General features: G+C 38.6%; 3 protein-coding genes across 4 annotated transcripts in view; 2 read left to right on the top strand and 1 right to left on the bottom strand.

The window, feature by feature from the left end:
* The window catches only part of b4galt2 (UDP-Gal:betaGlcNAc beta 1,4- galactosyltransferase, polypeptide 2), a 235,737-nt gene extending 215,914 nt beyond the window's left edge, over window positions 1-19,823 (top strand). The window contains exon 8 of the mRNA XM_076876403.1: window positions 15,892-19,823. Coding sequence (XP_076732518.1) covers window positions 15,892-16,042 — 151 coding nt within the window. The 3' untranslated portion in view covers window positions 16,043-19,823. The remainder of the gene's footprint in view (window positions 1-15,891) is intronic.
* LOC112432596 (uncharacterized) lies at window positions 4,076-12,646 on the top strand. Of its 2 annotated transcripts, none has more exons than XM_076876405.1 (6): window positions 4,076-6,400; window positions 7,301-7,361; window positions 7,473-7,517; window positions 9,100-9,255; window positions 9,459-9,551; window positions 11,521-12,646. In XM_076876405.1, the coding sequence occupies exons 4-6, from the start codon at window positions 9,184-9,186 to the stop codon at window positions 11,833-11,835; spliced, it is 480 nt and encodes a 159-aa protein (XP_076732520.1). In that variant the 5' UTR covers window positions 4,076-6,400; window positions 7,301-7,361; window positions 7,473-7,517; window positions 9,100-9,183; the 3' UTR covers window positions 11,836-12,646. The 2 variants fall into 2 exon arrangements, with proteins under 2 accessions (XP_076732520.1, XP_076732519.1); XM_076876404.1 differs by having other exon boundaries at window positions 4,078-6,400; window positions 7,473-7,521.
* A 2,404-nt stretch (window positions 19,824-22,227) lies between the features above and the next one.
* zgc:113531 (von Willebrand factor C domain-containing protein 2-like) lies at window positions 22,228-26,368 on the bottom strand. The gene is made up of 3 exons (XM_004542898.4): window positions 25,734-26,368; window positions 24,729-24,858; window positions 22,228-24,457 (listed from the first exon to the last, which is right to left on the bottom strand). The coding sequence occupies exons 1-3, from the start codon at window positions 26,088-26,090 to the stop codon at window positions 24,267-24,269; spliced, it is 678 nt and encodes a 225-aa protein (XP_004542955.1). The 5' UTR covers window positions 26,091-26,368; the 3' UTR covers window positions 22,228-24,266.
* Between the last annotated feature and the right edge of the window lie 74 nt (window positions 26,369-26,442).

Here is a 26,442-nt window from a genome sequence, read left to right as displayed (position 1 = left end):
CTGTTTATTCTCCTCTAAGAGCCCCCGTTTTCATGCCTGAATAGACTGGGCAACGATGCCTCTCAACACAAAAAATCAATAGCTGCTGTGGCTCCGGCTGAATGGAGACATAGTGAAATCTGTTGTCTCCTCCAGTAACATTTTAGTTTGATCTCATGTGACATTATTATGTTTCACCATTCTGACAAACTGCTGCCTCATGGTGGAGTGAGGTCTGGTTTAGTTGTAGCTCCTAAATTGGTTTATAAGAAGATTAAAAACTGCTGGCAACAAGAGCCATGAGTGAAAGAGTATTGACTGTGTTTGCTGGAGCCAGACAAATTCTGACCAGCTTGATTTGAATTTTGAAGATAGCCTGTGAGCGCTGCGTCTGATACATTGTTAAAGTTTTTGTTTAATGAGCTAGCCTGAATGGGATCAATAGCTCTTTTTACAAGAGAGGCTTTTATACAGCTTGTGAAAAAAAATTACAAACAGCAAAACACATCAAAAACAGTCACAGAGCTCTGAAAAGGTGCTTCATAAAAAGTTTGGACAATACGCCAAGGTCAGTCTAAACTAAAAGAAAGCTTCACAAAGGTATCTTCGAGAATTATTTTGTAATCAAAAACTGAATTTGAAAACTTTCACTTTTTTTCTTCTTTTAAAATAAACTTCAGATAAACTTTCAAAGCATGCATTCTCTGGGTACTACAGCTTTCTCCTTCAGTCAAAAGACATGCTCGTTATTTTGGTTGGATTCTAAAATTAGCTGTAAGTGTGGATGTGAGGGTAACTGGTTGTCTGTCTCTTAGCCCTACGACAGACTTGGGTCCTGTCTGGTTTGTAGGGATCTACCTTGCCTCTTACCTCACAACTGCTCGAATAGCCTCGAGCCCCACCACGAGCCTGAGCTGCAAAAGCTGAAGTGTTGTATATAGTTTTTATTTTTATCTTGTTGGTAACTCATTAACTAACAAACAAATCAAGTCACAGCTATTGCACACCTTTAATACTTACTTGTATGCGACAAATTAAAGGAAATATGTTTTGTTGGTTTCCATCTTCATATTTTTATTCTCGGACTGTCCTAGAGCAGCTTTGTATGAGTCACAGTTCAAAATAATCCTTCTTTATCATAAACTGGAGCTTGGTGCATCCGCTTTGTTCAGACCTGAAAGATGCCGTTTCAGCTCCTCTCCCTTTAAGGTCAAGGAGGACCTTAAAAGCAGAGTTTCAGCTTTCTTCTGATTGGCTGCTCAACACGGACAAAACTTTGAAAAACACATGGGCGGGCTAATTTTTCCACAGCCAATGCTATGTGAGGCAGGTGACCTCATTATGGATTTCTGCTCTGAGACAAGAGTTAAAAAATAAAAACACACAAAACCACTTTGTCACTGGGTTGAGAAACCCCCAGGCTGGGCAACTCCCCGCTTATTCTTCACTTTCTTCTTTTTGCTGCTCCCTTTCGGGGTCATGACAGCGGATTATCTGCCTCCATCTTAGCTAACCCTAGGATCCTCCTCTGTCACACCGACCCTCTGCATGTCCTCCTTCACTACTGCCTTCACTGTGGTCGCCTTTTTTTCTTCCTACCTAGCAGCTCCACCTTCAATATCCTTTGTCCAGTATATCCACTATCTCGCCTCTGCACATGTCCAAACCATCTCGCCCTTGCCTTTCGAACTTTGTCCCCAAACTGCTCAAGCTGAGCTGTCTCTCTGAGGTACTCACTTCTAATCTTGTCCATCCTGTTTAGTTTCAGTGAAAATCTTCATGTGCCACCTCCAGGTCTACCTCCTGTCTTGTTCTTAGTGCCGCTGTCTCCAAACCATACATCATAGCAGGTTTCACTACCATTTTGTAAAAGATCCCTTTTACTCTTGACGATATCTTTCTGCAGTCACTGCTTTCACCTCTGAACCTCCTGCCTTTTCTTCTCTCTCGCTATCTCTTAACATGTCTTCCCCGCTTTCTTCTTTTATTGTTTTAGGCTAACAGTAGCACAATGTCCACCAGCACACTGTTGGCCACAAAGAGGGTCGTTGTTAACCCAGACTCGGACCGATCCTGTATGAAAATGACACATAAAGAATGAGACATGCTTCATTTGGCCAAGATTTTACGCCCTTCCTGATGCAGCCCTCCCCGTTTATCTGGACTTGGTACCATCAATAGGAGTACACTGGTCGCATTATTTAAACTTTTCTCCATGTTGTTATGAGCATACACCATTGTAGCAGTATATGACTGAAGATAAGAAAAGCATAATAGGCCCCTTTCAACATGGAAAAGCTGAACTCTTGTCTCCTGCAGTAAGGAGATCTGAGGCATCTGTCATGCGATGGGGAGGTAGGATTTGACTTCACTTGTACCCTGAGAGGGAACGGTCACTGCAAATCCATACAAAATACCCATAAATATATTATATTATATTATACTATAAATATGAATTGGATACCTTAAAGAGAACCTTTTTGTCTCCTCTTAACCTTAAATATGTAACATGACTTTTGGTCTTTTCTTAGTTTTTTGTTTTATTAAATCTCTTCCTTTCTTCATGCCAGTCTCCTATTACAACCTGTAAGGTAATAAATAAATAAATATAAAAAAATAAAATCACCTGAAACAAAATGGAAAGATTTTTTTTTTCATGCTTCACGACTACAGAAGTAGAGATGTCAGACGTCCATCTAGATGTAGTTTAACTTCAAACTTAACAATCTGTCCTGGAAAAAGGCGGCAGGAACTTGAATGCAAAGATGTCTAAAATAACCAGGCCTGTTTAATGTGTCATCTATCATTGTTTTGTGTATGTGTGTATATGTGAAAGTGTGTGTGTTTGACTCAGAGAGAAAGATTCAACGATCCCTCAGTAATTGCCTGCTGAAATGACACCGTTAGAAATAGGAGCCCGCTAGGTCAAAGTGGTCTAGTTGCCTTCATCAAAATCAATAAATCAGCCAGTGGACTGAAAGAGAGAGGGAGAGAGTGTTTGTGTATGTGCACACACTCGTGCGTGTGTCTGATTGATACCTTTTTGTCGTTTTCCTCCTCGTCTTGATGGTCATTCTGGACTCTATAGACCATAGACCACACTTCCTCAATAAGAGGTGACACCAACAGGGACGCTATTTATTTGAGGTCGATGCATTATTCATAACTGTGGCGAGGGGCAGAAAATATCTGCCTATTAGTGGGCAAAAACTTCATTTTTACAGCCCTTCTGGACACTCATTATAATGTTCCGGAAATTTTGACTTAAAGGATCTGTTTGAAAAGAAGCAGGATTTGGGCTTAAATAAAGCATGGCAGCTTAGAATAATCAGGAGGCTGTGAAAGGAAAATCCGCCACCTCATGGCAGTATGGGTGAAGGGGAGAGTGTTTTTCTCTGTCCTTTCTCTGCTGTACAGTTTTGCATTTATTTTAATTTACTTTAAAGGGTCTTTTTTCTCTCTGCAGGAAATTCTTAAGTCAATTCAATATGCCAGAACATCTAATGTTTTCTGAAGAGAGCATGAAAAAAGGCAGAAACAAGGAAATAGTTGTTTGGTTACCAGAGTGAACCCTGTTCTCTGAGACACACCAAAGAAAACACAGCAAGCTAACATGTTCACAATAAAAATGCACATTTGCTGTTGTTTAGCAGATTTATCATTTACTTCATCATCTTACTTTAGCATGCATCCGATGATTATTGCTAAACCCAAAGTGGCATTCATAAGAGGGCAAGAGTGCATTTGCAGCTAATCTCTGAACATATTTCAGTCTGGACCAAACTACCAATTAACCAACACTGCCACCTATCACACCACCAAATGCAACTCAAGATGGTAAACCTAAAATCAATCATGTATTTGTACATGAATCACCTATACATAATGATTTGCTTGTATATTCAATTGATGATTCAAGTTGAAGATGATTCCACTCAATTCTTATGGATTTCTATAATCCAAGTAATGTGACTGGCATAACCAGCCTATTGTATGCCTGACATGATGTATTCTCGGAGCTGTGGATGAGCAACCAATGGTTACCAGGGGGTTAGTGAGTGGCCTGTAGGCCTGCATAACTGTGGCTTCAGTAATTGATTTAACAGAAATTGCCAGCAGCCACTCTCAACCAGTCAGGGAATACTTTTTTCCCTAGCAACCACCGGTTGCCAGGCGAGAAGCCAGTCTCTAGTCCTGTATGACTGGAGCCTTAAGTAAAAAGTGTCAATGCATCTGTTTAATTTTTCAGAATTATCTAACAAAACATTAACAGCAACACTGTTGTTAATTTTTGTCATGGAATAAATCTGTAATTGAGGTTTTGCAGACGTGACAATTAACAATGTAACATCAACTTGGCCGAAAAAATGATTATTCCCTGATTGATTGTGTTTGTTTGCTGGAGGTTGACAGCTGGTTGCTGGGAAAATAATTGCCAAAGCCTCCAGGCACACAGACCGACCGTCAAGGACCGTGATTGCTTTGTTTGTTAGCATATAAACTTTTACCTTTTACCATAAATTTCTTAATTTGTCAGTTCTTTAGTCCAAGAGATGATTTGGGGATACTTGTTGATAGCTTTCAAATGATATCACATACCCAAAAATTTGGCAACCAATAAGGTGTCAATGGGAAATATTCAAAAATTGATAGAGTATCATAAATAGACTACCTTTAAACCATTTACGTTGCCTTGTTCTGAAGTATATCAAGGAGTTTTTGGTCATTGGCCCCTTATGTGCCGTATATATATTCAGCATGTATATGCAGAACACACACGTGTGTGTGTGTGTGTGTGTGTGTGTGTGTGTGCGTGTGTGTGTGTGTGTGTGTGTGTAAAGTTTCATTTTAAGGTTGTTCTTGCAGAAGCCTGCCAATTGCACTGATAAACTAAGCTTTTGTTTCCGCTTTTTGTCTTCAGGTGCAGAGTTTCTTCTCTGTTTAGATTCAGATTAATGATTGAGCCTTTTGGGAGAGTTTATCTGGAGTACCTGCGTAATGTCCAGCTTTTACCAAGGGAAGCGTTGTCTTGACTATCTGATGAATGTTTACTATCTCCTCTGCACACATGCATTCACATTAACTTGAACATTCACAGGAGTCCATTCTCTCAGCTTGTCTGAAATGCTGGTTAGGCATAGCAATGAGATGTTGTGCCGATGGATTTAAGAAAGAGGAACATTAATCACAAGCTACAAGTATCAGTTAGAGCACACACCCATACACCATTTGTATCGGGCAAACAGCATTGCAATTGAACCAGATGCACAGCAAGCTCATTCAATATGCCATCCCTTTGTTATCATCCTGGGACATTGCAGCTTCAGAGGGTGTTTGTGTGTATTTGGGTTGATATCTGTATGTGTATGTAACCAATAATAAACCATAACTAATAATTACCTTTAAAGATAAAAATGTAACCTAACATCACTTTAAATTTACAGTTTCATTCATAATACAGAAGAAGTGGGAGGTAGTTCTCATTTGCTAATTTATTACTGAGAGACTAATGATGAGAGGATTGATAAATTCTCACATCTGGGTAGTAAATATTATCTTAGCTTAGTATAGCTAGCTAGAAACAGCTAGCCTACATCTAAAAGAGATAAAGAAAATCCACTTATTGACTTATCTGATGCACACTAATTAATTTCTTCTATATGAATGACTTAATTTCATCAAAAAAAACAACATTTAAAAAAACAACAACATTGATCTTTAGCTGGACTGTTAGCAATAGCAGCTAATCTGCTTACAGTCCTGTGAGCTGTTGTAGTTTATTATGACTTGATAGATATCTTTCTAAGCTATGTTTGTATTTGTTATATCTAACATATCTTATCTTCATTTTGATTAGATTAAAAGATAATTATTATATATTGGGTATTATAATGAACTTATAATAAAATACTGCAGTTTAAAAAGCTTTAGTGTTTCTTTCCTATAGACTCAATAAATAAATGAAGGTTAAGTCATTTTCTGATGGTGGACTGATTGTACACAGATCTAAGGGTACTGAAAAAAAAAAACTTAACCTTACCTCGATCTGTAGTTGTTGCTGTGCTGTCAAAAGCTAAGTACACCCTTACTTCTTGCATAGGACTTAAGTGCACTCAAAAAAGTCAACTAAGGCAGTTGTTTGATTAATTCAATAGACATTTGTCTATTTAACATGAACATATTGAGTTTAGGTTTTTAAATCATTATCAGTTGTTGGTTTAACATAAAATAACAAAAAGTTTAATGAACTAGATTTGCATTCTTCAGTTCAATTAAATGTAATTATTTTAAATCAACAACTCTAAAACCGATGCCTAGTGCGCATGCTCAAACTTCCCAAAAGTGAAGAGGCGGGAACGCGGAGAAGTTATATGTGTTCAGTGGACTGCCATTTCCCTCTGCGGAATCTTCCACAATACAGGTAAGTAATAAATAACTCAAAATATCTTAGTCAAATGAAGTTGTTTTGTCCATTAATTGTTTAACAATGTTTTTAATTCCAAATGTGTAAGTTGTCATTAGACAGCGGGAGTGGAGCAAATACAGTGAAAATCTGGTATTAGACGGTGCCAATCGGTACCGTCTAATACCTGATTTATAATCCGCTCTGGGTATATTTATACTATTATTAGCATTTCCACTTCATTGTTTTTCTTTTTTTTTTTTTTACCCGTTTTTGCAGTTAGTCTTATAGTGTTTTTAGCGGTTATTGATATGTTTAATTCAATATTTAACACGTTTGTAATTCACTTTCAAAGTAAATGAAGTTAGCTAAAGCTAGTATGGTTGTCTCATTGAACTTCTACCTAGCTCTGTTAGCATTCACTTTGGTTTTAAATGACGGTTATTGCAAGACATGGTCTTTGTTCACTTTTTTTATTATCATTTGCATTTTTTCTTCTTTCTTTCTTTCTCTCTCCTTTTATTTTAAGCATTCGGCCTCTCACAGTAATGCAAGTTAAACTAGCATGCGCGATTTGCTAAATATTAGCTGTGTCCAAATTCAGGGGCTGCATCCTTCGAATTGACTTGATGCTAGTGCATGGGAAAAAGAGCATAAACACGAGGTCAGAGGAAAAGGCAATGGCGGATAGTTATGAAAATTGCCTGTCGGACCTTTACCGCAACTACCCGCATCTTTATTGCATAGTGTGAAATACTGCTATTACATTTGGCAACAGATTGGATATTTATCTGTGAATTTTATATTGCAAGAGGTATTTATATGTATTTGTATTTTTTTTATACATTTGCAACAAAGTAAAAAAAAATCCACTGTGGAATTTTTATAAAATAATTTTTTCTGTTTTCTTTACCATAGTAACACCACAAAGAAAGCTGACCCCTTTTTCTGATTGTTTGTGCCTCCTCTTTAATACATGGTAAGCCTTTTACCATCATATATTTTTTATGATAGTTTTATGATTTAATCAAAGTGAAAAAAAGGTGCCAATAAAACTATCCTTAAAACTGCTTTTCTTTTTTTCTTTCAGTGACTTGTATGTGGCAGTGCAAGCGTTGTTCCATCAGGGAGAGTAGTAGGTACAATTATTGAAACACTGTACAGGGCTCGCAAAATGGCTAGCCCGACGTCCCAGGGCTAGCGATTTTTCCAGTCGGGCTACCAAAATCTATCTCTGCCCTGCCCGTCGGGCTGTCATAAGAAGGAAAAATATATGTCAATGCTTTTGCATTCTTTCGGAAATGTAGCTGGGTAATTATGTCATTGGCATCGGTGAGCCACTGTCAATATGTGACATATTGAAATCGCGTTTGAATTTGCGCTTGTTTTTTGCTTTCACTTTGCAATCGCGCGACCTGTGTATAGAGAGCGACAGCACTGATCTGTGAGTGATGATAATTTGTGCACCAATTCCTCTGACATCGTCTTATCAATCGTTAGCTTACTATGCAAACATGACAAGTGAAATCTCCCGCAGCTTAAACATGTGAGAGGTTGATCGCGCAGACAATCGCTGAGTGTTATGTGAGTGCGTGTGTAAAAGCAGCAGGATATTAATTGTAGTTCTGCTTAGCCAAATAAGACAGGTCAGGGTGAAGAAGTGACAGCCAAAGAAAAGCTTACCACAAAACGGAAAAGTTATGACAAATCAGACTATAAGGCAAAAAGAAAGTGCAGCTTTCTGGTTTCATGGACAAAAGAATTTCTGTGGCTGCAACATGACGAGCTATATAACCGGGGCTGCACATAAGTGGTCCGCAAGTGCGTATTTGCTGTCAAAATAAAAAACGCGCACAAGATAAGAAGTTGCAACGCGTGTTTGCATACATAAGATTTTCTGGAGGAGGACATATTTGTTTAGAACTCTTAAATATGTCGAAGAAGCTCCTTTAAGCAATTACTTTGGTTTTCCTCCACCTCCAAAGAAATGTCAGAAGGAGTCCGAACCACAAAAGAAGCGCGTATTCTCGCAAAAGTGATTGCAGGAGGTGAGCTGGCTTCAAACAAATGATGAACACACAGATGTGGTGCAGAATGTGCCGTGAAAATCCCACTCTAGCGGACAAAAACAGTGCCTTTTATATGGATGCAAACGTGCGTTGCAACTTCTTATCTGTTGCGCGTCTTTTATTTTGACAGCGAATGCGCACATGCGGACCACTTATGTGCACCCGTGTAAATAACATAATGTTCTGCCGGGTGTGTTGTTGGTTTTCCCTCGATTTCTGAGTCGACAAGCGCCTTTGTTACTGGGACCAGTCATTTTAAGAAAGGCCCCCATTAGAAATGGATTATTGCTCAGTCTGCAATATCTTTCCCAGAACAAACACCAATTGCAAATAATATACTAAAAATAAACCTGAAAAATCTGTTTAGAACAGCATACTGTGTTGCAAAGAGTGAACTACCACTGGTGCAATTTAGCAGTTTTTGCAAACTTCAAAAAGCAAATGGCCTAGATCTTGGTTCCACTTGCCTCTTACTTGTGACTTTAGTGGAAATTTCAAATTCAGTATCTGACACAGACTGATTCATGTCCTACACAGACAGCACTGATGTCTGCATGGTCTTCTAAAAGCAGCTTTAGTCAGCTTAGATGTGAAGTGAGTGAAATATACAGTTGCGTTTTTAATCAATGTATTTGTTCTCTATTGCAGATTGAGAAGGAGTTTCTGCGAATCACCACAAAGCCTCTGCTATCTACTTTCTTTGCCGAGCTTGACCAATACGCGCCACGCTTAATGGAAATCTTTCTGACCAAAGGAGGGACACGTGGAAAGAAAATAAGAGGTCTCATGCTTGCCATCTCCAAGGTTTGTATTAGGATTGAGTAGACTTTGTCATAGGCAGCAAAAATAACTTTTATTTGGAGATGAAGTTGTCAATTTTGTTTCGGCTTAACAAGTGGTACATGCCAGGTTCTAACCTAAAGAATAATTATGCAAGTTAACTGATTACCCTAGCTTTAAGAAAAACAGACTGGTTTTGGCTCATATTATCTCCTCCTCCTCTCCAGCATGACAACATCCATACCAGACGAGCATGCATCTTGAAGTCTTTGTGCATCCACCTAAACGAAGACTATGAGAAGTTAATAAAGGAGTACTTGGTGAGCCATTGTGACAGCATGTTGTCTGTAACATTCTCATACAAATTGTGACGTTGCCTCAAATGCAAATCATTAAAATTAAAATTTTGAGATTAGCAACAAGACACCTGGTATTGGGGAAAGGATGTCTTGAATACCAAACAGTATTAAGCGTTGCAATAAAGAATTTCTGGAATTTGGTATTGGAAGGAAAGAAATTTATGCCTACTTAAACTTGATACACAAACATACAATGCATTTAACATGCATCAAGACTATATTGCTTTTGAATCTGTACTTGGATTAAAACAAGTCCTGTTGTTTTTTCATTGTTATGGTCATCAGTATTTGTAAATAGAAATGTCTATGAACTTTGAGCTGTTTAGTACTAACACTTCTATATAGGGCTGCCACGATTAGTCGACTAGTCACGATTACGTCGACTATCAAAATCGTCGACGACTAATTTAATAGTCGACGCGTCGTTTGAAGCTTTGTAAGATCACAAAAGACGCAGGAATCAGTAGGATTTAAGAGTGTAATAATGGACTGAAACAGAAGATGGCAGCACTGCATGTCCAAGGATGCCAGCTGCCGTTAAACCCCGAAGAAGAAGAAACTGTGTCCCAGAATTCATAGCGCGGCCCATCGCGGCCCTGCTTAGTTTCCAACAATGGCGGCAGCTGGTTAGTTTTAATATTATTCTTATTATTCTTTCTGGGTCACAAAATAAACGTTTAACATATTTTCAGGCGAGAATGTAGCTGTGTAAACCTCAAATATCTGCTCAGTTTATCAAGACACCACATATTTTCAAAAGCGCTCCGACGTTTTCGGAGGCATCTGTTACCCACTAGCTCGATAGCTAGCCGGGGGCTAGGCTAACTAGAGCCGTGAGAACACCGGACTCCCGGCAGCTCGTTTTCAAACCCACCGCTGTCTTTCACTACTCAGGTTAAACATGATATATAAGTCACTTAGATAACTTCAAAATGTTGTTTGGCTTTTTTCAGTGTTTTATTTGTTCCTGAGTAAATCGGTTTGGATGAGATTAAAGTTATAGTTTTTACACAGCTGAATAAACGTCAAGCAGACAGCTGATTATCAGAAGTGTGAGATGCTGGAGAATTTACTCCGGTGTCCCGTTATATTTTAGATAGCAAGGAGTTTATTAAACTCCACCGAAACACTCTGCAAATGTCATTAAAATTTAATAAACTATCATCTTGTCTTTATTTTTAGTTAGCACATACCTTAAACACTTAAAGCTGAAAGCTAATGATAGTTATATAAGAGCAGATGCTGCTGGTGCAATAAGCTGTATGCTGTATGTTCAATGGATGATGATCTGATTAGTCGACTAATCGCAAAAGTAATCGCTGACTAGTCGACTATCAAAATAATCGTTTGTGGCAGCCCTACTTCTATACCTGTTTTATTTTAGCAGCTGAGTTAGCCTTTTCTCGAGTCCTGTCCCCCTAAGTTACTCTTGCTACGTCCGACAAACAAATGGTTTCCTCTGCGCACCAATGGGTACCCGAATGTGCGAGCAGACATGCTTCATAATGTTCGGTACATTTACCTGGGAATGGGGCCATACACACTGTTTAATCCATTCACGTTGTTTTTGACTTTGTGAATGGAAAGAACACAACTCCTCCAGACACAATCTCTCGGCGTATCGGTGGGCACACCGCTTCTCCATCTTGCTTGAGGTTAATGTTTGTCAGACACAGTAACGGTTGCTATAATGTGTAATTGGACAATGGCCCTTTCGGGGGAGGGGCCGGTGAGAGGTCAACTATGCCACCTCTTTTGACATGAGAGGTGTATTTTATAATTTATGTATTGGAGTAATTACTAACAACTACTTTAGTGGTGTAATTTTCTGTTTATTACTTTGACTACTTGGATTTTATGAACAGCATAGAAACAGTTGTTTAAACAATCTCTTAAATTTTACTTTGTTGTCTTATACTTTTTCATGTAGGATACGGACAGCGAGGCAAAAAGCTGCATGGAGCAAACTGTGATGGGGGTGTACGTCATCCAGAAGGAGGGTGCTGAACCTGAAGATGACCCAGAGGACGTTGGTGTCGTGATTGAGGGTGTGGAGGCTAACACTGATTTGGGTAACATTGCACAAGCATGTGCTCTGTTGTTTGGACTCATATACCGTTTGAACCTGAGCTACCCACCAGAACTTAAATGCACCTTTGAAGTCCTCCAGAAGATACTTTTAAATCTTGATGGACAAAAGCTGTCTTCAAAGGTACAGTTTCTGAAAAACAAGCTTATGGGGTGAGAGCACTTGAAAATGACTGATAGGTCTTGAATGGTTCATTGGTGCAATGGTGATTTCCAATATATAATGTTAATATTTGAGTTGTTTATATTTTTTTTCTTTCATTTAAAACATTTTTTTTTTAAGTTTTTGGATTCTCTCTGTTGGGCAATTCACCTTTTATACAGCACTGCAGATGATTTTTGTTTGTCCTTATATAGATGGCTCAAAATGGATCAGAAGTACTGACAGAAGTACTATGTTGTGTTTATGTATCAAGGTCCTGTAAAGTTTAAGACCACTGCCACCTGTTAAGTTCACTGTATTATTGTTTCCATTTTGCTTGCTAGCATGTTTTAAAACACAGCAAAACTATATTGCTAGCTGTGGAGGACTGCAACCAAAATTAAAAAAATAAATACAGAAATATAAAAATTGGTCAAACTAATAATTATTTCAATGAGATACACCAAACAAATATAGATTTTCATCACCTATGGAATTTTTTGTTGTTGTTGTATTGCCCCCAAAATATTTCTAATTATTTTATTTTATTTTTCCAAATTCACACAATTCGATTTTGTCACATGTTTTAATTTGCCAAGTGGGAGATGTATTTTTATCTTTTAGTTTAATTTTTTAAAATGCAGTCGATATATTGAGCAAATTTTGCATCTGTTTTTAGTTGTGGAAGCTTTGGTTCCAACATATTACCTATGTAAATAAGTATTCTAACATTTTACCTTTTGAAGTATATGCTTGCAGGTGTACAAAAATGGTAAGCTTTTATATTGTCCACTAAATCCAGTTAATAAAGATAATGTTATCATAATCTGATTTTGACTTTTTTTGTAAAGTAGTGGGTTTCTAAATGTGTAACAAATGTAAACAAATCTAATTGAAATAATTTGGTTGAAATGAGTGAAATCATTGCCTTGATTAACAAAGTAGTTGTTGAAACAACAAGATTTAATTCTGTTTTCCTAAACTTTTTAAATTGTGTAGAATGAATTAAAACAAATATCACTCTACATACTTAAATAAATCACTTCAAATCAATGTAAGTATAGTATGTTGATCCAACGTAATCTGATTACATTAAACCACCAAATGCTAAATGTGTTGGTTTGACATGATCGAAAAGGGTTTATTGTACTTGGTTAAATTGTGTGCAAAAAGGGTGCCATGATTAAATTGTGTTCATCCAACAACAGATTTTTTTGAGTGTGGGTATGTAGCAAGCAGCTGCTACTAATTAAATGCACCTGATTAATTGAAAAACTTTTGGCTTAAATGTTTTGGCAGCTTGCTGGTCTGAAGCATTCAGGTGTGTGTTAACACAATGCCACAATCTTCCCAGAAGTGGATCTCCCAGTAAATTCACCCAAAAGTCAGACCTTGCATTGCTCAAAGAAATTTTTTAAAAGATACATCTCAGTTCATGGCAGTACAATTAGAAATTGACTGAACATGTTTGGCTTATTTGGAAGGCTAGTCAGACCATGCCTGTCTACTAAAGTATTCTAGATTTAAATGTGAGGCTATCTTTCTGAGAGCTAAAGCTTGTCCTAAATTGGGTCAAATCAACAGGACAATGGTCCCAAGGACAGCAACAAATCTACAAATGAACAGAATACAATCAAGATGCTGCAATAACCCAGTCAAAGTCTAGACCTTGACCTGAGTAAAGTGCTGTCACTGGACTGTAAGAGAGCTATGCATACAGCAAATTAAAGAAGCCTACAAACCTCGAAGAACTGAAGCAGCATTGTAAAGAAGAATGGACCAAAAGTCATACAGAATACAATTACTTCAAGATATTCCTGCAAAATGTGGTTCTTAAAAGTTATTGATATACTTTTTACTTTTCGCAGTACTGCATTAGAGTCCTGTAAAACCTTTCTTTCTTAAGAAAGAACCAAATGAGTTACCCAAACTCTTCTTTTAAGATTTTTTTTTTCAAACAAGGTTAAGTGGGCCAACTCAAAATGTGACACTAGAGCAAAATAACCCTGATTAGCTGGCACGACAATCTATTGTTGAGATTCTTAACCAGAAATGTTTTCCTGTGAGACCCTCAGTGGAATTAAAAAGGAGCTTTACTTAGCCCAGTCAGGACGTCTGGAAATCAGGCTAATGAATATGTAACGAGGATGTCTTTGTCTCGCCCTCTAACTCTAGAAAGTAAGTCCAAGAGCTTTGAAAGGATACATAAGGTAACCTACAGGGTGTGCCTGTATGTGTGTGTTTACATATATTAGATATTCTTTATACTGAATGTAGGCAGGGATTGTGTTTAATATTCTTCGTATGATAGAGTCATCCAAAGATTTAGCTTTCCCCCCCTTCATTCGCTTTATTTTTAATATCAGTATATCGCCATCCATCTGTCACACCCAGACATGTTTATCTCATCGCCTATCTGTCCTTCATTTTTCTTCCCTGTCATCCAACCTCTATTTTACCTTAAACACGCTCCCATTCCTCTTCTGCTTCCTTTCTCTTTCTCCTAAATGAATTCCCCCTCCTTCCAGGTAAAAGTGCCGTCTTTTTGTAGAAGTCAGAGAACACGTGATTCTATGTATATGTTACTGTATTGTATATTGTGCAGCAGGAAGATGCTTGACAACGTTTTTTTTACCCAGCTTCCATTCATGCCAATAAAGATTTTTGATTTGATTTGAGAGAGACAGAATGCAGGAAGAGAAGAGAGATCTTTGCTCGTCAGCTCTGACAAGGATCTGTAGACTCACTGGTCCATGTCGGACTGAAGTGTCATCTCCAGTTGCATGTCCAAGCATATCATTAAGAAGACATCTTTTGTTGCAGTCAGTCACGGCTGTCTTTTGAAAGTGAGTGTGGAGTTCTGGGTGTTTGCACACATCAGCTCTTTCTCTGCTCAGAGACCTCAAAAAAAAAAAAAAAAAAAAAAAAAAAAGGAAGAGATTTTAAGACAAGAGTGTAAACACGCTGGTAGACACTGTGGCCTCATTTCCATTCTGAATGCCTGCAAAAACTCATGCTACTACAAGGGTGACAGCCGTGTTTGTGTTATGAATCTGTTTTAATGCCAAAGGTTGCATCACATGCTGAACTGAGGCTCAGCAGCCGCTCTGTGTAACTGCCTGACACACTGTGTGAATTTTTTCCCCCATCTTTAATACCAAAATCAGAGCGCTTTCTGATGTAACTGCTGAATCACAGCCCATGGAAAAAGATATCCCGGCATAAGACAGACAAACCCAGGTAGATATTATAGATCATCCTGTTCTCTGAGTCCCTGTGCTAGGCCACAGCACCACCTGTTGGTCACGATCAGCTTGGGGAAAAAATCAGATGCTCTATTTTCTTAACTTTTAGGAAACTTTAGCCAGTAGACATCGGGCTCTTTTCATCATATTGGTTAAATGTGCACAGCAGCACATTGCAGATGGAGTTCATGCATGTTTTTGAAAGTTTAATCTTTTCTAATATCTGTTTTTGTTTTGTTTTTATTTGCCTTGAATGCTTTCTGGACTAGTTTATCCCCTGTCTTTAAGTTATTTCCAATCTCTGCAGTGTCCTGTGCACAGAATATGATCTTTTGTGTATATTTGTGCATTGCATATTCCATTAAAAGTGCGCCTGCAAAATAAAGCAGCTGTGCTCTGTGCCGCCGCAACCCGGAATTGGATTAGAGGATGGAAAAAATGACCAAACTTGGCACAACTTTCAGATGCAGTTTTAAGGGTTTGCAAATATACAAAGGTTATATACGGGAAAAAAATTAAGACGGACTTTTGCGAGATCTCGCAAAAGTCCTTAGCAGTGTGTCAGGCATCTGGTTGCTTTTCGTAGAATAAAAAAAACAGTTGACGAGAAGAAACGATTGATTTATATTTTCTCATCCACATTGCAGCATTGCTGTAACTGTAACCGAACTTGGGCTGTAACCTGGTACCTGGTACTTTTTATCTGGTACTCCTGTTTTTGTTTTGTTTTTAACTTACACTGAACTGAATCTAATATTCTTGATTGTCTCCTTCATTTCCTGCTCTCTCCCTGCCCTTCCTTCCCTCTCTTCATTTACTCCATTAGATTCAACAAAATACAGAACACCAAGAACACAATGAAGAAGGACGGCATCAGCTCTCTGACCTACAGACTGGTTCAAGTCAAGAAGTATCCTCTGTACACGAACATCTCCGTGGAGATCGGCAAGCCACCACCTCGGCCCATTAAGGGCTAGAAGAAATGAAAGAGAGAAAGTGGACGATGTGGGGGAGGATGCAACTGGCCTAGCGAGAGGAAGATGTGAAAGAAGAGAACTTAAAGGACGGAAAGAAAACTGAGAGTGTCTCACAGGCATCTGAAAGAATATGAAATTGAAAATAAGAGAGCAAAACTTGTCGCAAGCACATCATAGTGTCTCTTTCTGCCTTGTTTCCACTCTATTCAGCTTGATATTTCTCTCTTTTAGGACTCAGGCTCTTTCCACCAACAACTTCTTGAAGCAGACAGTGGGTGCTATCACACCTGTAACAATCAATGACTGCAGAATGAATAACTTGTGGACCAAAGGTGGATTATCAGTGGCGTCAAACTTAAGTTTTCCTATCAAACTGGAGGGCAACCGATGGCATGTTGACAACGAGCATTGACAGGAACTGCTGGTGTGTCACGTAACACTTTCTTAAATGTTGACGATGGATTTCTCGTAACGTCTTAAAACTGTCTCCATGAGAAAACGCACAGACTGTTTTCATGCATACTTTGAAAATGCAAGAAAGAACTAACTTTGTGCGCATTAACAGCCCCTGGAGTCAAGCTGTAACATTACCACAACGTACTGACATGCAGCGATGAACTGTGTTACTGTGTCTAACGGCTTGCATATCAGAGACATCAGCGTCTCTTGTCCTGTGATGCTAACAGACAATTTGCTTTGGACATTTTTGTCAGGGAGTGACTTGTTTGGATCTAATTACTCAATCAAACCCTCTGCTATCAATTAATGAATGTGTATTGTGCCTGCATCTACAGCAGAAGACTCAAATGAGTGCTGGTGACACATGAACATGCTGATGAAACACGTTTGTCAGCCGCTACAGACGACCGGGAACTCTCTTTTTGTTCTCTGTTTTTATACATATATATGAAGTTAAACTCTGGAAGCAGAAGCTGACTTGTTGAGAGTTTTTCAACAACAGTAAATAAACTGAAAGGATGAAAGGGTTTCTCCTGTATGCAGTGTACTGAAACTATCTTTGGAGAGCATTTGAAATCAAATGGAAGAACTGAAGACAGCAGGTCTGATACATACTGACAGCTCAGTTATGATTTTGACCCCCTGCAGCACATAAGGAGATTATACTTCTGGAAACTTCTTTTTTTTCAGTTTATTTTGCTAATATGCACTTTAAAGTAAACATTGAGCTAATACTCCTTTAAAAGATATTGGAAATTTACCATATTTTCTGCATATACAGTATTCCCCAAAGCTCCAGACATCCACTGGTGTTGGTTTTCTTTTAGCTAATGTCACTGTTAACGCTAAATTTGGTTGAAAAGTCAGGGGGTGAAATTTGTTTTGTTTGGGTGCCTTAAAAGTTTTAAATTTGGTCCAAAAGTGAACGTTTTTTACCAAATAGGCTAATATTACTGGGCAACCTGTACAGATATGTGCAAAATTTGTTGGGCAAAGACACAGATTTTGTTATTTGTATACCACCACAGTGGTTTTAAATCACCCAATCCAGATCTGATTGCATTGCAGAGGTTTTGCATTAACCATTTAGGAAATTCAGCCACTTTTATATGCCGTCCCCAATTTTTCAAAGGCTCAAAGTTATTTGGACAATTGGCTGAAAGGCAGTTTCATGGCCAGGTGAGGTCTGTTATCTTGTTTTTTCACAACAAGTGAACCAGACATAATATCTCAAGTTACAGCTCTTCAAAGTAATTTCAAATATGACGCCAAGAGAGATGTAAGTGCAAGTGAGGGAGGCCATTATTAGGTTGAAAAACTAAGATAAACCTATCAGTGACACAGCAAAAACCTTTTCCAAATCAAAAGTCTGGTTCATTCTTAAAAACAATGGATGCACTGACCAGCGCAGCAACACCAAAAGGCCTGAAAGACAAAGAAGACAACTAAAGTGAATGATAACACGGATGTTAAGAAAAACAACTTCTTGTCTAACGAAATCAAGAATGAACTCAAGGAGGTAATGGTATCATTGTAAAAGTCCACAATCATGAGACACCTTCATGAATGGAAATACAGACGTCTTATAACAAGATCTAAGACCCCTAATTACACAAGTGAATTGTGAAGTGTACACACTATGCTCTCTGCTCAGATTCAACCAAAGTGCAAATGGATAATGACCCAAAGCAATCTGAGAAAGCAACCCAAGAGTTTTTCCTTTACAGGCAAAGGAATTAGAGATTCTTCAATGACGAAGTCGGTGACCTTATTTCAGCCCAACAGAGCTTTTCAGTTATTAAATACAAAAACAGAAAGCCCCACAAACAAGCAGCAGTGGAAGGTGGTTGTAGTAAAAGCCGAGCCATCTCAAGGGAGGAAACACTGCATTTGGTGATGTCCTTGGGTTTTCGACTCCAAGCAGTTATTGACTGCAAAGGAGTTTCATGAAAGTATTAAAAAAATCTTTAAAATTACGCTGGTTTGGTTAATAGTTTTTAAAAAATTGATGTAATTCCTAAGCCATTGATTCAAACTTTTTGTTAAACCCCTTGAATTGGAATTTGAAGCTGAAAGTCTGCACTTCAGCCACCTATTGATTAAAACCCACTGCACTGTGCACATAATTGTAAAAAATTATGTCTTTGTCCAACAAATTATGGACCGAACTTCAAGTGTGTATACACATGTAAATGATGTTTTTATTCTCATTGTGTGTTGCATAGTGATGGTATTTGTGTACACCTCTGGAGAGGCTAAACACATTGTTCCAGCATGCTAGAGCAGCACAGTAGGAGCAGGATGAGCGCCGCAGCCTCATAACGAGAAGGTTCCATGTTTGAATCTACAAAACAACAATCGACAAAAAAGGGACATCAATCCATCGATCTGTTCATCAATGGATTGATGTCATCCTGCTGTCCATCCTTTACTTTTTAACCAAATCTTGATGTCGTTCAGACATCTGGCAAAATTGTCTCCCGCCGTCATCCCGCCGTCTTTTGAACAGGTTTTTGCTCGGTGGGATGTCGAAGAAATGAGCTGTCAGTTATGTTTTATGAGAAAAAAGCAGCGTGAATACAAAAGCTGACTCTTGTAAGATTTACAAGCGGCTCCACGGGCAGGACAAGGTGAAATAATTCTCAAGGTCTCTTTTAAGCCTACAATCTAACTTGGTAGTCTTTTTTTTTTTTAAGTGTCACAATTCATTAATAGTCCGTTGATACTATAATATTAATATGCCGTTTTATCTCTCTGCTATCTCTCCTGTCAATCGTTTAGCAGGAGACGATCATATCCGGACGGAGGAAATTATAAGGTGCTGGTGGAAATTGTTAATTTTAGGGCAGTAATGAGAAGTTACAGTTTGAGCAGTATGACTGACGTCCCTATTGCTGCTTCAGATTTTATCAACATCAGCTGTCAAGCCTACATGCTAAACGGTTTTATCACGCATTCAGATTTCACAATCGATGGGCTAAATTAATCCTTTTTTTATTTAAAGTTCTGGAACTTTTTGTCTCATGTTTACATCTGTCATTTCTTCCCTCACCGCATTGAAGTCTTTGACTGTTTTGTACTTTGATGCTTTGCTTTTCTTCTTCCTCTGTTTTCTTTTCCTGGTCTGTACTGTCAGTGTTGTTATTGTTGACGCCTAAACGCCAAACTGATGCCTTTAGAAGTTACGTGTGCTAAGGGGAAGGGAAGGTTATCTTGAATTCTTTCTTTTGGGCAAAGATGACGCGATAGAAATGTGTGTTTTGAGATTGAAAATATTTAAATGTTTGTTTTGGTGCAAAAAATAAAGAAAGCATTTGTAGTATGTTTTCATGAAAGTGGCAGGGGGTTTGCATAAAGTCTTGCGACTGCAATTTGAGCCACAGAGAACAATTTGGGGCTTTTATTTTGGTGAAAATCGAGCACCGTTGGCCTCCTCTTTGGTTAGCCTTGAGGCAAAACTGTTCCCATCTGTTTGTCTCTCTGTTATCTTTGCCTCAAGCTTATTGGAAGGTATCAACGCTCTTTTCTGCACACACACACACACCCGAGCACACATGTTCATTCAAACTGTCCAGCCCTCCCCTTTTTTTTTTTTTGCACCATCTCCCTTTTCAATGCCTCTTCTTTTGTACTCTGCCAGTTTAGGTTGTTTGTGGCAATGGCACACTGTTGTGCTTTGTGATGAACCCACTTCAGGCGCAGCCGTGCCTCACAAGGGTGCTTCGACTTTCAATAGATATTGACAGGGCCTCTCTTTGAGTCTGTGAAGTCCCGGCCACTTACTGTATCTCCATTTTCTTCTTTCTCGGCACACATCCCCATCCTTGTCTCCCTTCTTTTCATGTCCTCTTTGGATGTCGTCATTTTATTTTTCACTTTTCTCTCTGTGCTTTGATCCTATTTTTTTGTTTTTTAAGCAGTAGTCTCCTGGTGAGTTTTTGTGTTGTCAGACTGCACACAGGGGTCAACAACGATCCCTTCTCTAAAGTGTTTACAGCTCACGCAGTGCAATATTACAGATTCATTCACCTCTATATCATGTTCTTCTTTTAAGTCATTGTTGAGGGATGTGGGATGACATTTTAAGGACTAGTTTCAATTCTAATGCAGTCATCATTTTTTTAAAAATTTGTCTTATAAACCTGTTGTGTTATCTAAACATAATCAAAGATTAAAGGCAGATAAAATGATGGCATCACTATTTTCATCATTCTCGCCATATCAAAGGGACAGTGCAGCAATTTAATGTGCTTTGTAAAGTTGTGGCCACTCCGGCCAACATATCCCAGCTGTGCGGTTAGCTTTAAAATAGAAGTTTAAAAATCTTTCATAGAGTTGGTAAGTGCAATTGGACATTTTGGGCAGTCAAGAAAAAAACCCTTTAAAAAGAATTAAAATTACTTCCCTGTTTACCAAAAGATTAATAAAGAATTTGACTCATATTCGCTGGGTTCATTTTGCATGGGCTTAAAATGTTGTTGCATGCTCTGCCCTTAACTGTGGATCAACTATGAGTGGGTTCAACACCTTTTAAGTCACTTTGAACTAGAGTTCAAAACACAGTTCCAGCTGCCTTCTCCTCGATGGCAAAGGCAGCAGGAATTCATGGGCACTGTGGTATTTCAAGTCACACCTAAACAAATAGACTGAACTGTAAAATTTGTGGAGTGTCCCTTTAAATGTAAGATCAATCCTTCTGGGAAGCCTTTATGAGATGAGAAGTTGACAGAAAGTTGAAAAAAGGTATAATTTAAAGCAGGAGAGGGATGGGTGCAGTGCAGTGTGTATAAAATGTGGGTTAAAGATGTAAAAATCAGCAGAAGAAACTTTAGCATAAGTAGTATTTGAAAGAACCACGAGGAGTGCTTGATGTTTCTTGTTGGACTTTTTGACTTTTGAAGCTGTTCCAGCTGTCAGGTAAACCTGGTGGTTCAACTATTCAAAGCGCTTTTTTTCTGATACTTTTTTTGTTCATCTGCTGCCGATGGCAGACGGGACTTTCAGGCCTGTGGGTGTTTTTAAAGATTTCCTGTACCTGTATGTTTTTTTTTCTTTTTGTACATTGAATGTTGAAAATGTTATATCTTATATAGAATGCATTAAATCATATCAAACCTACTTTTTCTATACAATCAATAAATCTGCAGTTAAAAAGATCCTGTGATGATGGTGTGTTTCATGTTTCTTTGAATATTTCCTCTTGATCTCAAACAGTCCAGTTGAACTTCTGCAGACTTTTTTCCTCTTTTCTCTCCTGAGTGCTTCTTCTTCACCCTTCGTAGGTTTTTACACCATTCTGCATTTATTCATTAGTTGTTCTCAGGCTCTATTCTTATACTCTGTTTGACCTGTCTTCCTCCACTCAGCCCCAAACAGTCACGGAAAATGACTGCCCCTCCCTGAGCTTTGCACTGCTGGAGGTTTCCTCCTGTTAAAAGGGAGTCAACCCTTCCCACTGTCACTTCCCACATATATTGCTCATAATAATATAAATAAAACTGAATTAAATTCTGTCCTCTAGTTAAGTCGACAACACGAAAGCCTTTTCGTCCTCTTGTTGTTTTAGTTTACTGGTTCTTTATCGTTGTTGTTTTTTTTCCAGGAAGCTGCTTGTTTCCCATTGTCAGCAGAAAAGCTCTGCAGGGGCATCGGGCAGGTGTCCTCACAGACAGAAGCACAGTAAATGAGTCACTCGGAGTAAAAAGAAGCAATTCAAAACAGACAAGTTTAATGGGCATGAAAAAGGAGTTTTAATTTGAAGAATCTTTGCACATTTTCTCTGCACACCTGTATGGATTATCAAAAAAGGTATGCAGCATCACATCACATCAGTTCCCTTCATATCAGCCAGTAAATTGAAAGCTGCACTTGTAGGAATTCTTTCATATTTTGTGAAATACAAACACAGCGTCTGCTTATTAATGATATTTAGCTACAATGGATCAATGGCACTGATGCAGGCAGCAGCAGCCCGAGATTATTATGTAATGTCAAAGCAGTAAACACAGAGTTTTAAACTTGAAATCACTTTTGTTTTTTTTCTATGAAATGTCCCTCATGATCAAAGTGAGAAATGATGACAAATTACAGAAGGTAGGCCTGCTGCCTATCAATGTTTCTGTTTAAAAAAAAAAAAAAGACAATATACTTCATGCTACATTTCATTCTGAAAACAGAAAATCATAATTTTCCACTTGGAGAGTGCAAATAATGTAGAAGGTTGTTTGTATCAAAGCTACACCTTTCTTGTGAAAAATGAGCAAAGCTGCGAGTTACAGATTGTTGTTTTTTTTCTGCTCTACAGTGTACATGTACAAATCACATTCTCCTAAATGAACCCCTGCTTTCAAATATTACACTTGTCTACAACTACTGTACAGTCATATGTCAGGCCATACTCTCATACATTATATTTCAATTAGCATGGAAATTGAACTACAATATTTATAGAACAGACACAAAGTTGTTTATTGCTCCGTTCTGCTGTTTCCTAGTCTAAATTGCATCACAGTGATGCATGCATTTTACTGCTGCATCAGCTGGTGACAGGTCAATTATCATTTCTTGTCATCCAATAATTACATTGGCTTTGTTCTGATGCTTGAAATACCTCCTTGGTCCTCCCCAAGGTCTGCAATAGCCCACTCATCTCTCTCTCTCAGAAAAACACCAATCATGATAGGAAGGCCACTACTCAAGGGTCGTTTAATTTACTTGTTCCTGTTAGATTTGTTTCATTAAAGATTCTTCTGTAGTAGTGCAGGTATTGGGAACAAGTGTTGGAGTGTTTGTTGTCCATTCAAAACAACATTACTGGAACCTAATTTTGTGTTTTTGAAGTTCTTATAATTCTCAGCTAGTGTCCTGTCAGTGACAGCTTTAGTGTTGTTTGTTACACTGAAATGTTGGATTAGGTATCCTTGTCCTGTTGCCTAAGGTACAATGCTGTGCAAAAGTCTTGAGCCACATGTCATTCTTTATATTTTGTTTCAAAGTAGGCAGGCTTTATTGTAATTTTTCAAATTGGTCTGAGCAATAGTTCTCCAAACTTTGAGAGGCTTTGCAATTTTTTTTCTTTGGACCGTTTTGGACGGTCTTTGCTGTTTTGATTATTTTTGAAGGGTGGTCTTTTATAAAATAAAATAAAAAACTCAAGAGATGAACCAGTGTAAGAGAGATTAGATAAGAGACAATTTAGCAAATTTAAAATCATATGTTTAGGCACATGATACAAAAAATATCAAAGTTAACACAATCTGAGAGACAGAAAATAGTATTTTTGCACCAACAAGAAGCGAAGGTCCGAAAGAACTTCTAGCAGAAAACTTGTCATATTTTGACATTGTGTGCAGTGTGAACTTAAGGAATTTGAGGAACTGGACAAGTGGAGGAAAAGTGGCAGTCTCAAACAAAAATCTGCAGCATATAAACAGCATCTTAAAGTCCAGCAAAGACCTGACACAGGACCTGAGAGTTGTATGTGGCCTTTCAGCTGATCCATCTGTTATTCACTCCTTGACAGATGCCCTTCCACTGCATAGTACAAACTCTGTTTTTTCCTTTTATTATGTATTTCTATGTGTGTTTGCACAAGTTTAAATAAATCTATGCAGCTATTTCCCATTTTTCTAGCAAAAAGAAAAAGAAAGAACCGGTGGCTTAAGACATTTGCACAGTACTGTACAGTACATTAACATACTGCTTCTTTAAACAACATGTATTTTAAGAAATGTAGACCTCTGACAGTCTACCTACTGACAGAGAATCAGTTTTTCTGGGTGGGCGGCTGGTGAGGTTTACAGTTTCTGAGGCGGGAACAGGTGGCGAGGCGGTTTCCCTCCCAGTAACCAGCATCTTGGCCGTCATGACAACGACACTTGGTGCAGGAGTCAACCCAGATGGGCTCTCCTGCAGGAATCACTTTACTGCGTGATCCATCAACATAGCAGTTAGGACCTTTGGGGAGAAGAGAAGAACAGGTAATTGGAACTTAACAGATACTACACATAATCAGTCAAATGGATAGCATTGTGTAACTACACTCATCCCTATTTTAAACCAATTTTCAAAAACAAGACAAGACCACACTAGAGTGGGTCTAAATGACAACATTTGAAAACTGTGCTCAAATTATAAAAAAAAAAAGATAAATGTTCTGTCTGTGATGCTGTCTGTGAGTGTTTTTTTTTTAACTTTCTACTTTTATTAAACTGTGTTTTTAACATACCCTCCTTGCATTCAGGGCAGCACTTCCCAGGCTGATAGACAGGGTTGACACATGGTGGAGGCGCACAATCTGCCACAAGACAGCGGGCAATGCCATCACTGTCACAAGTGCACTGCTCACATTCTGATGGCTGGAAAACACACACACCGACACAAACACACGCATACACTGAAACCCAGCAGGGATCATTTCCTAATCTCCTCGTGATGTAAATGCGGGTTAGTCACTCCTAGCAAGCACACGAATTATGTATAATGGTATCCTTTTTAAAGCGTGTACTAATCCTCGTACCAACTCAAAAGGGGGCGCCATTTACCTCCAATTTAATACTGCATAATCATTACATACAAACGGATATCTGGTTTAGGCTTTAGTATTCATCAAAGCTCATCCTCATTTGGTTCTGACACATGCATTCAGAGACAACGATTGGGAACAATGGGGCGAGACCAGAAGACCCAAAGTTTAAACACCAACTGGTGCTCCCTTGTGTTACTAGAATATCTCTATGATATTCAGATTATTTAGATAATAATTACATTTTAGAGCTTCTATTAAGTGTTGTTATTATTAGTGTTCAAGTCATTCTTTCGAATAATGTATTCTTATAATGTTCTTGTACACTGTTATTGCTGTGATGCATTTACAGTACAGTACAGTTACTACAGCTTTGACGTCAAAAAGATTTACTTAAATAATACTATTGACATAAGCGCACTAAGGTGCTTCATTTTAGGATGACGATGCTGACATTTTCACTTGTAGGCCATTTTCTAAATAGTTGCAGCTACTTTGAGCACTATTCTTACAAAACTAAACTATTATCGATGGACGTCTCAACCAATGCACACCTGTAACCCTCTTACATTTTCTTCAAAGCCTGATGATTCACAAACGTATATCAAAGTAAATATAGAAAAAGTGTAAAAAAAAAAATTAGGCCTAAAAAGACAAATTTTTAGACCTTTCCAATAGGTTATGTTTATTTATGTGGCACTGACTTACCTGGAAGTTCTGTCCTAGCTCGTACACCACCCCTCGATACTCGCACCCAATTTTTTCACACCTGGGGCAGCAGTCGGTGGGGTAGTGGCTAACGTGGATACATGCAGCTGGGAGAGAGGTGCATTCAGTGCGGGCACACACGGAACCCTCAGCGGTGCACTCACATTGAGTGCAGTGATCAGAGTCCAGGAAATACCATTCTCCCATGTAGTAAATGCTGCCATTGGCCTCGCAGGTGCTCTCCTGCTGTCCAGCGACCGAAAAGCCAAAACAAGCCTGCGCGCAAAGTACGAGTGCCAGAAGGACCGTGCGTATCCCGCGCGCTAAGGAAAGGCGCTCTCTCACAAGCTTTTCCATAATCTATCTGATTAATCCAAATGAGTAAAAGTTCGTTAGTGAAGGGAAACTTGCACTGTAGTCCTACTTGGGTTTAGTAGAGCGATCAGCCAAGATTTGAAAAAACAAACAAAACCTTTTCTTCGTTAGATTGTTAAAAACAAAGCCCCCCAAATCCTGAACCTCTCCACAGCGGTCTGCCGGGTCTGCGCACACTTTTGCAAGGCAAGGAGTCCGGAAGGGAGTGGAGGCTGGGAGCATGAGGGGGAAAGTTTCACTGCTCTCATCAGAGTACATGCTTGCCCTTAACGTTACTAAGCTGAAACCTGTCCCTCCCTAGTTTAACACGCACGACTTCAGCCTCCTACAAGAG

This window comes from Maylandia zebra, linkage group LG18, assembly GCF_041146795.1.
Source record: "Maylandia zebra isolate NMK-2024a linkage group LG18, Mzebra_GT3a, whole genome shotgun sequence".
NCBI lineage: Eukaryota > Metazoa > Chordata > Actinopteri > Cichliformes > Cichlidae > Maylandia > Maylandia zebra.
The sequence above is the reverse complement of the archived record's forward strand: the minus strand, read 5'-3'. Positions and strand labels throughout refer to the sequence as shown.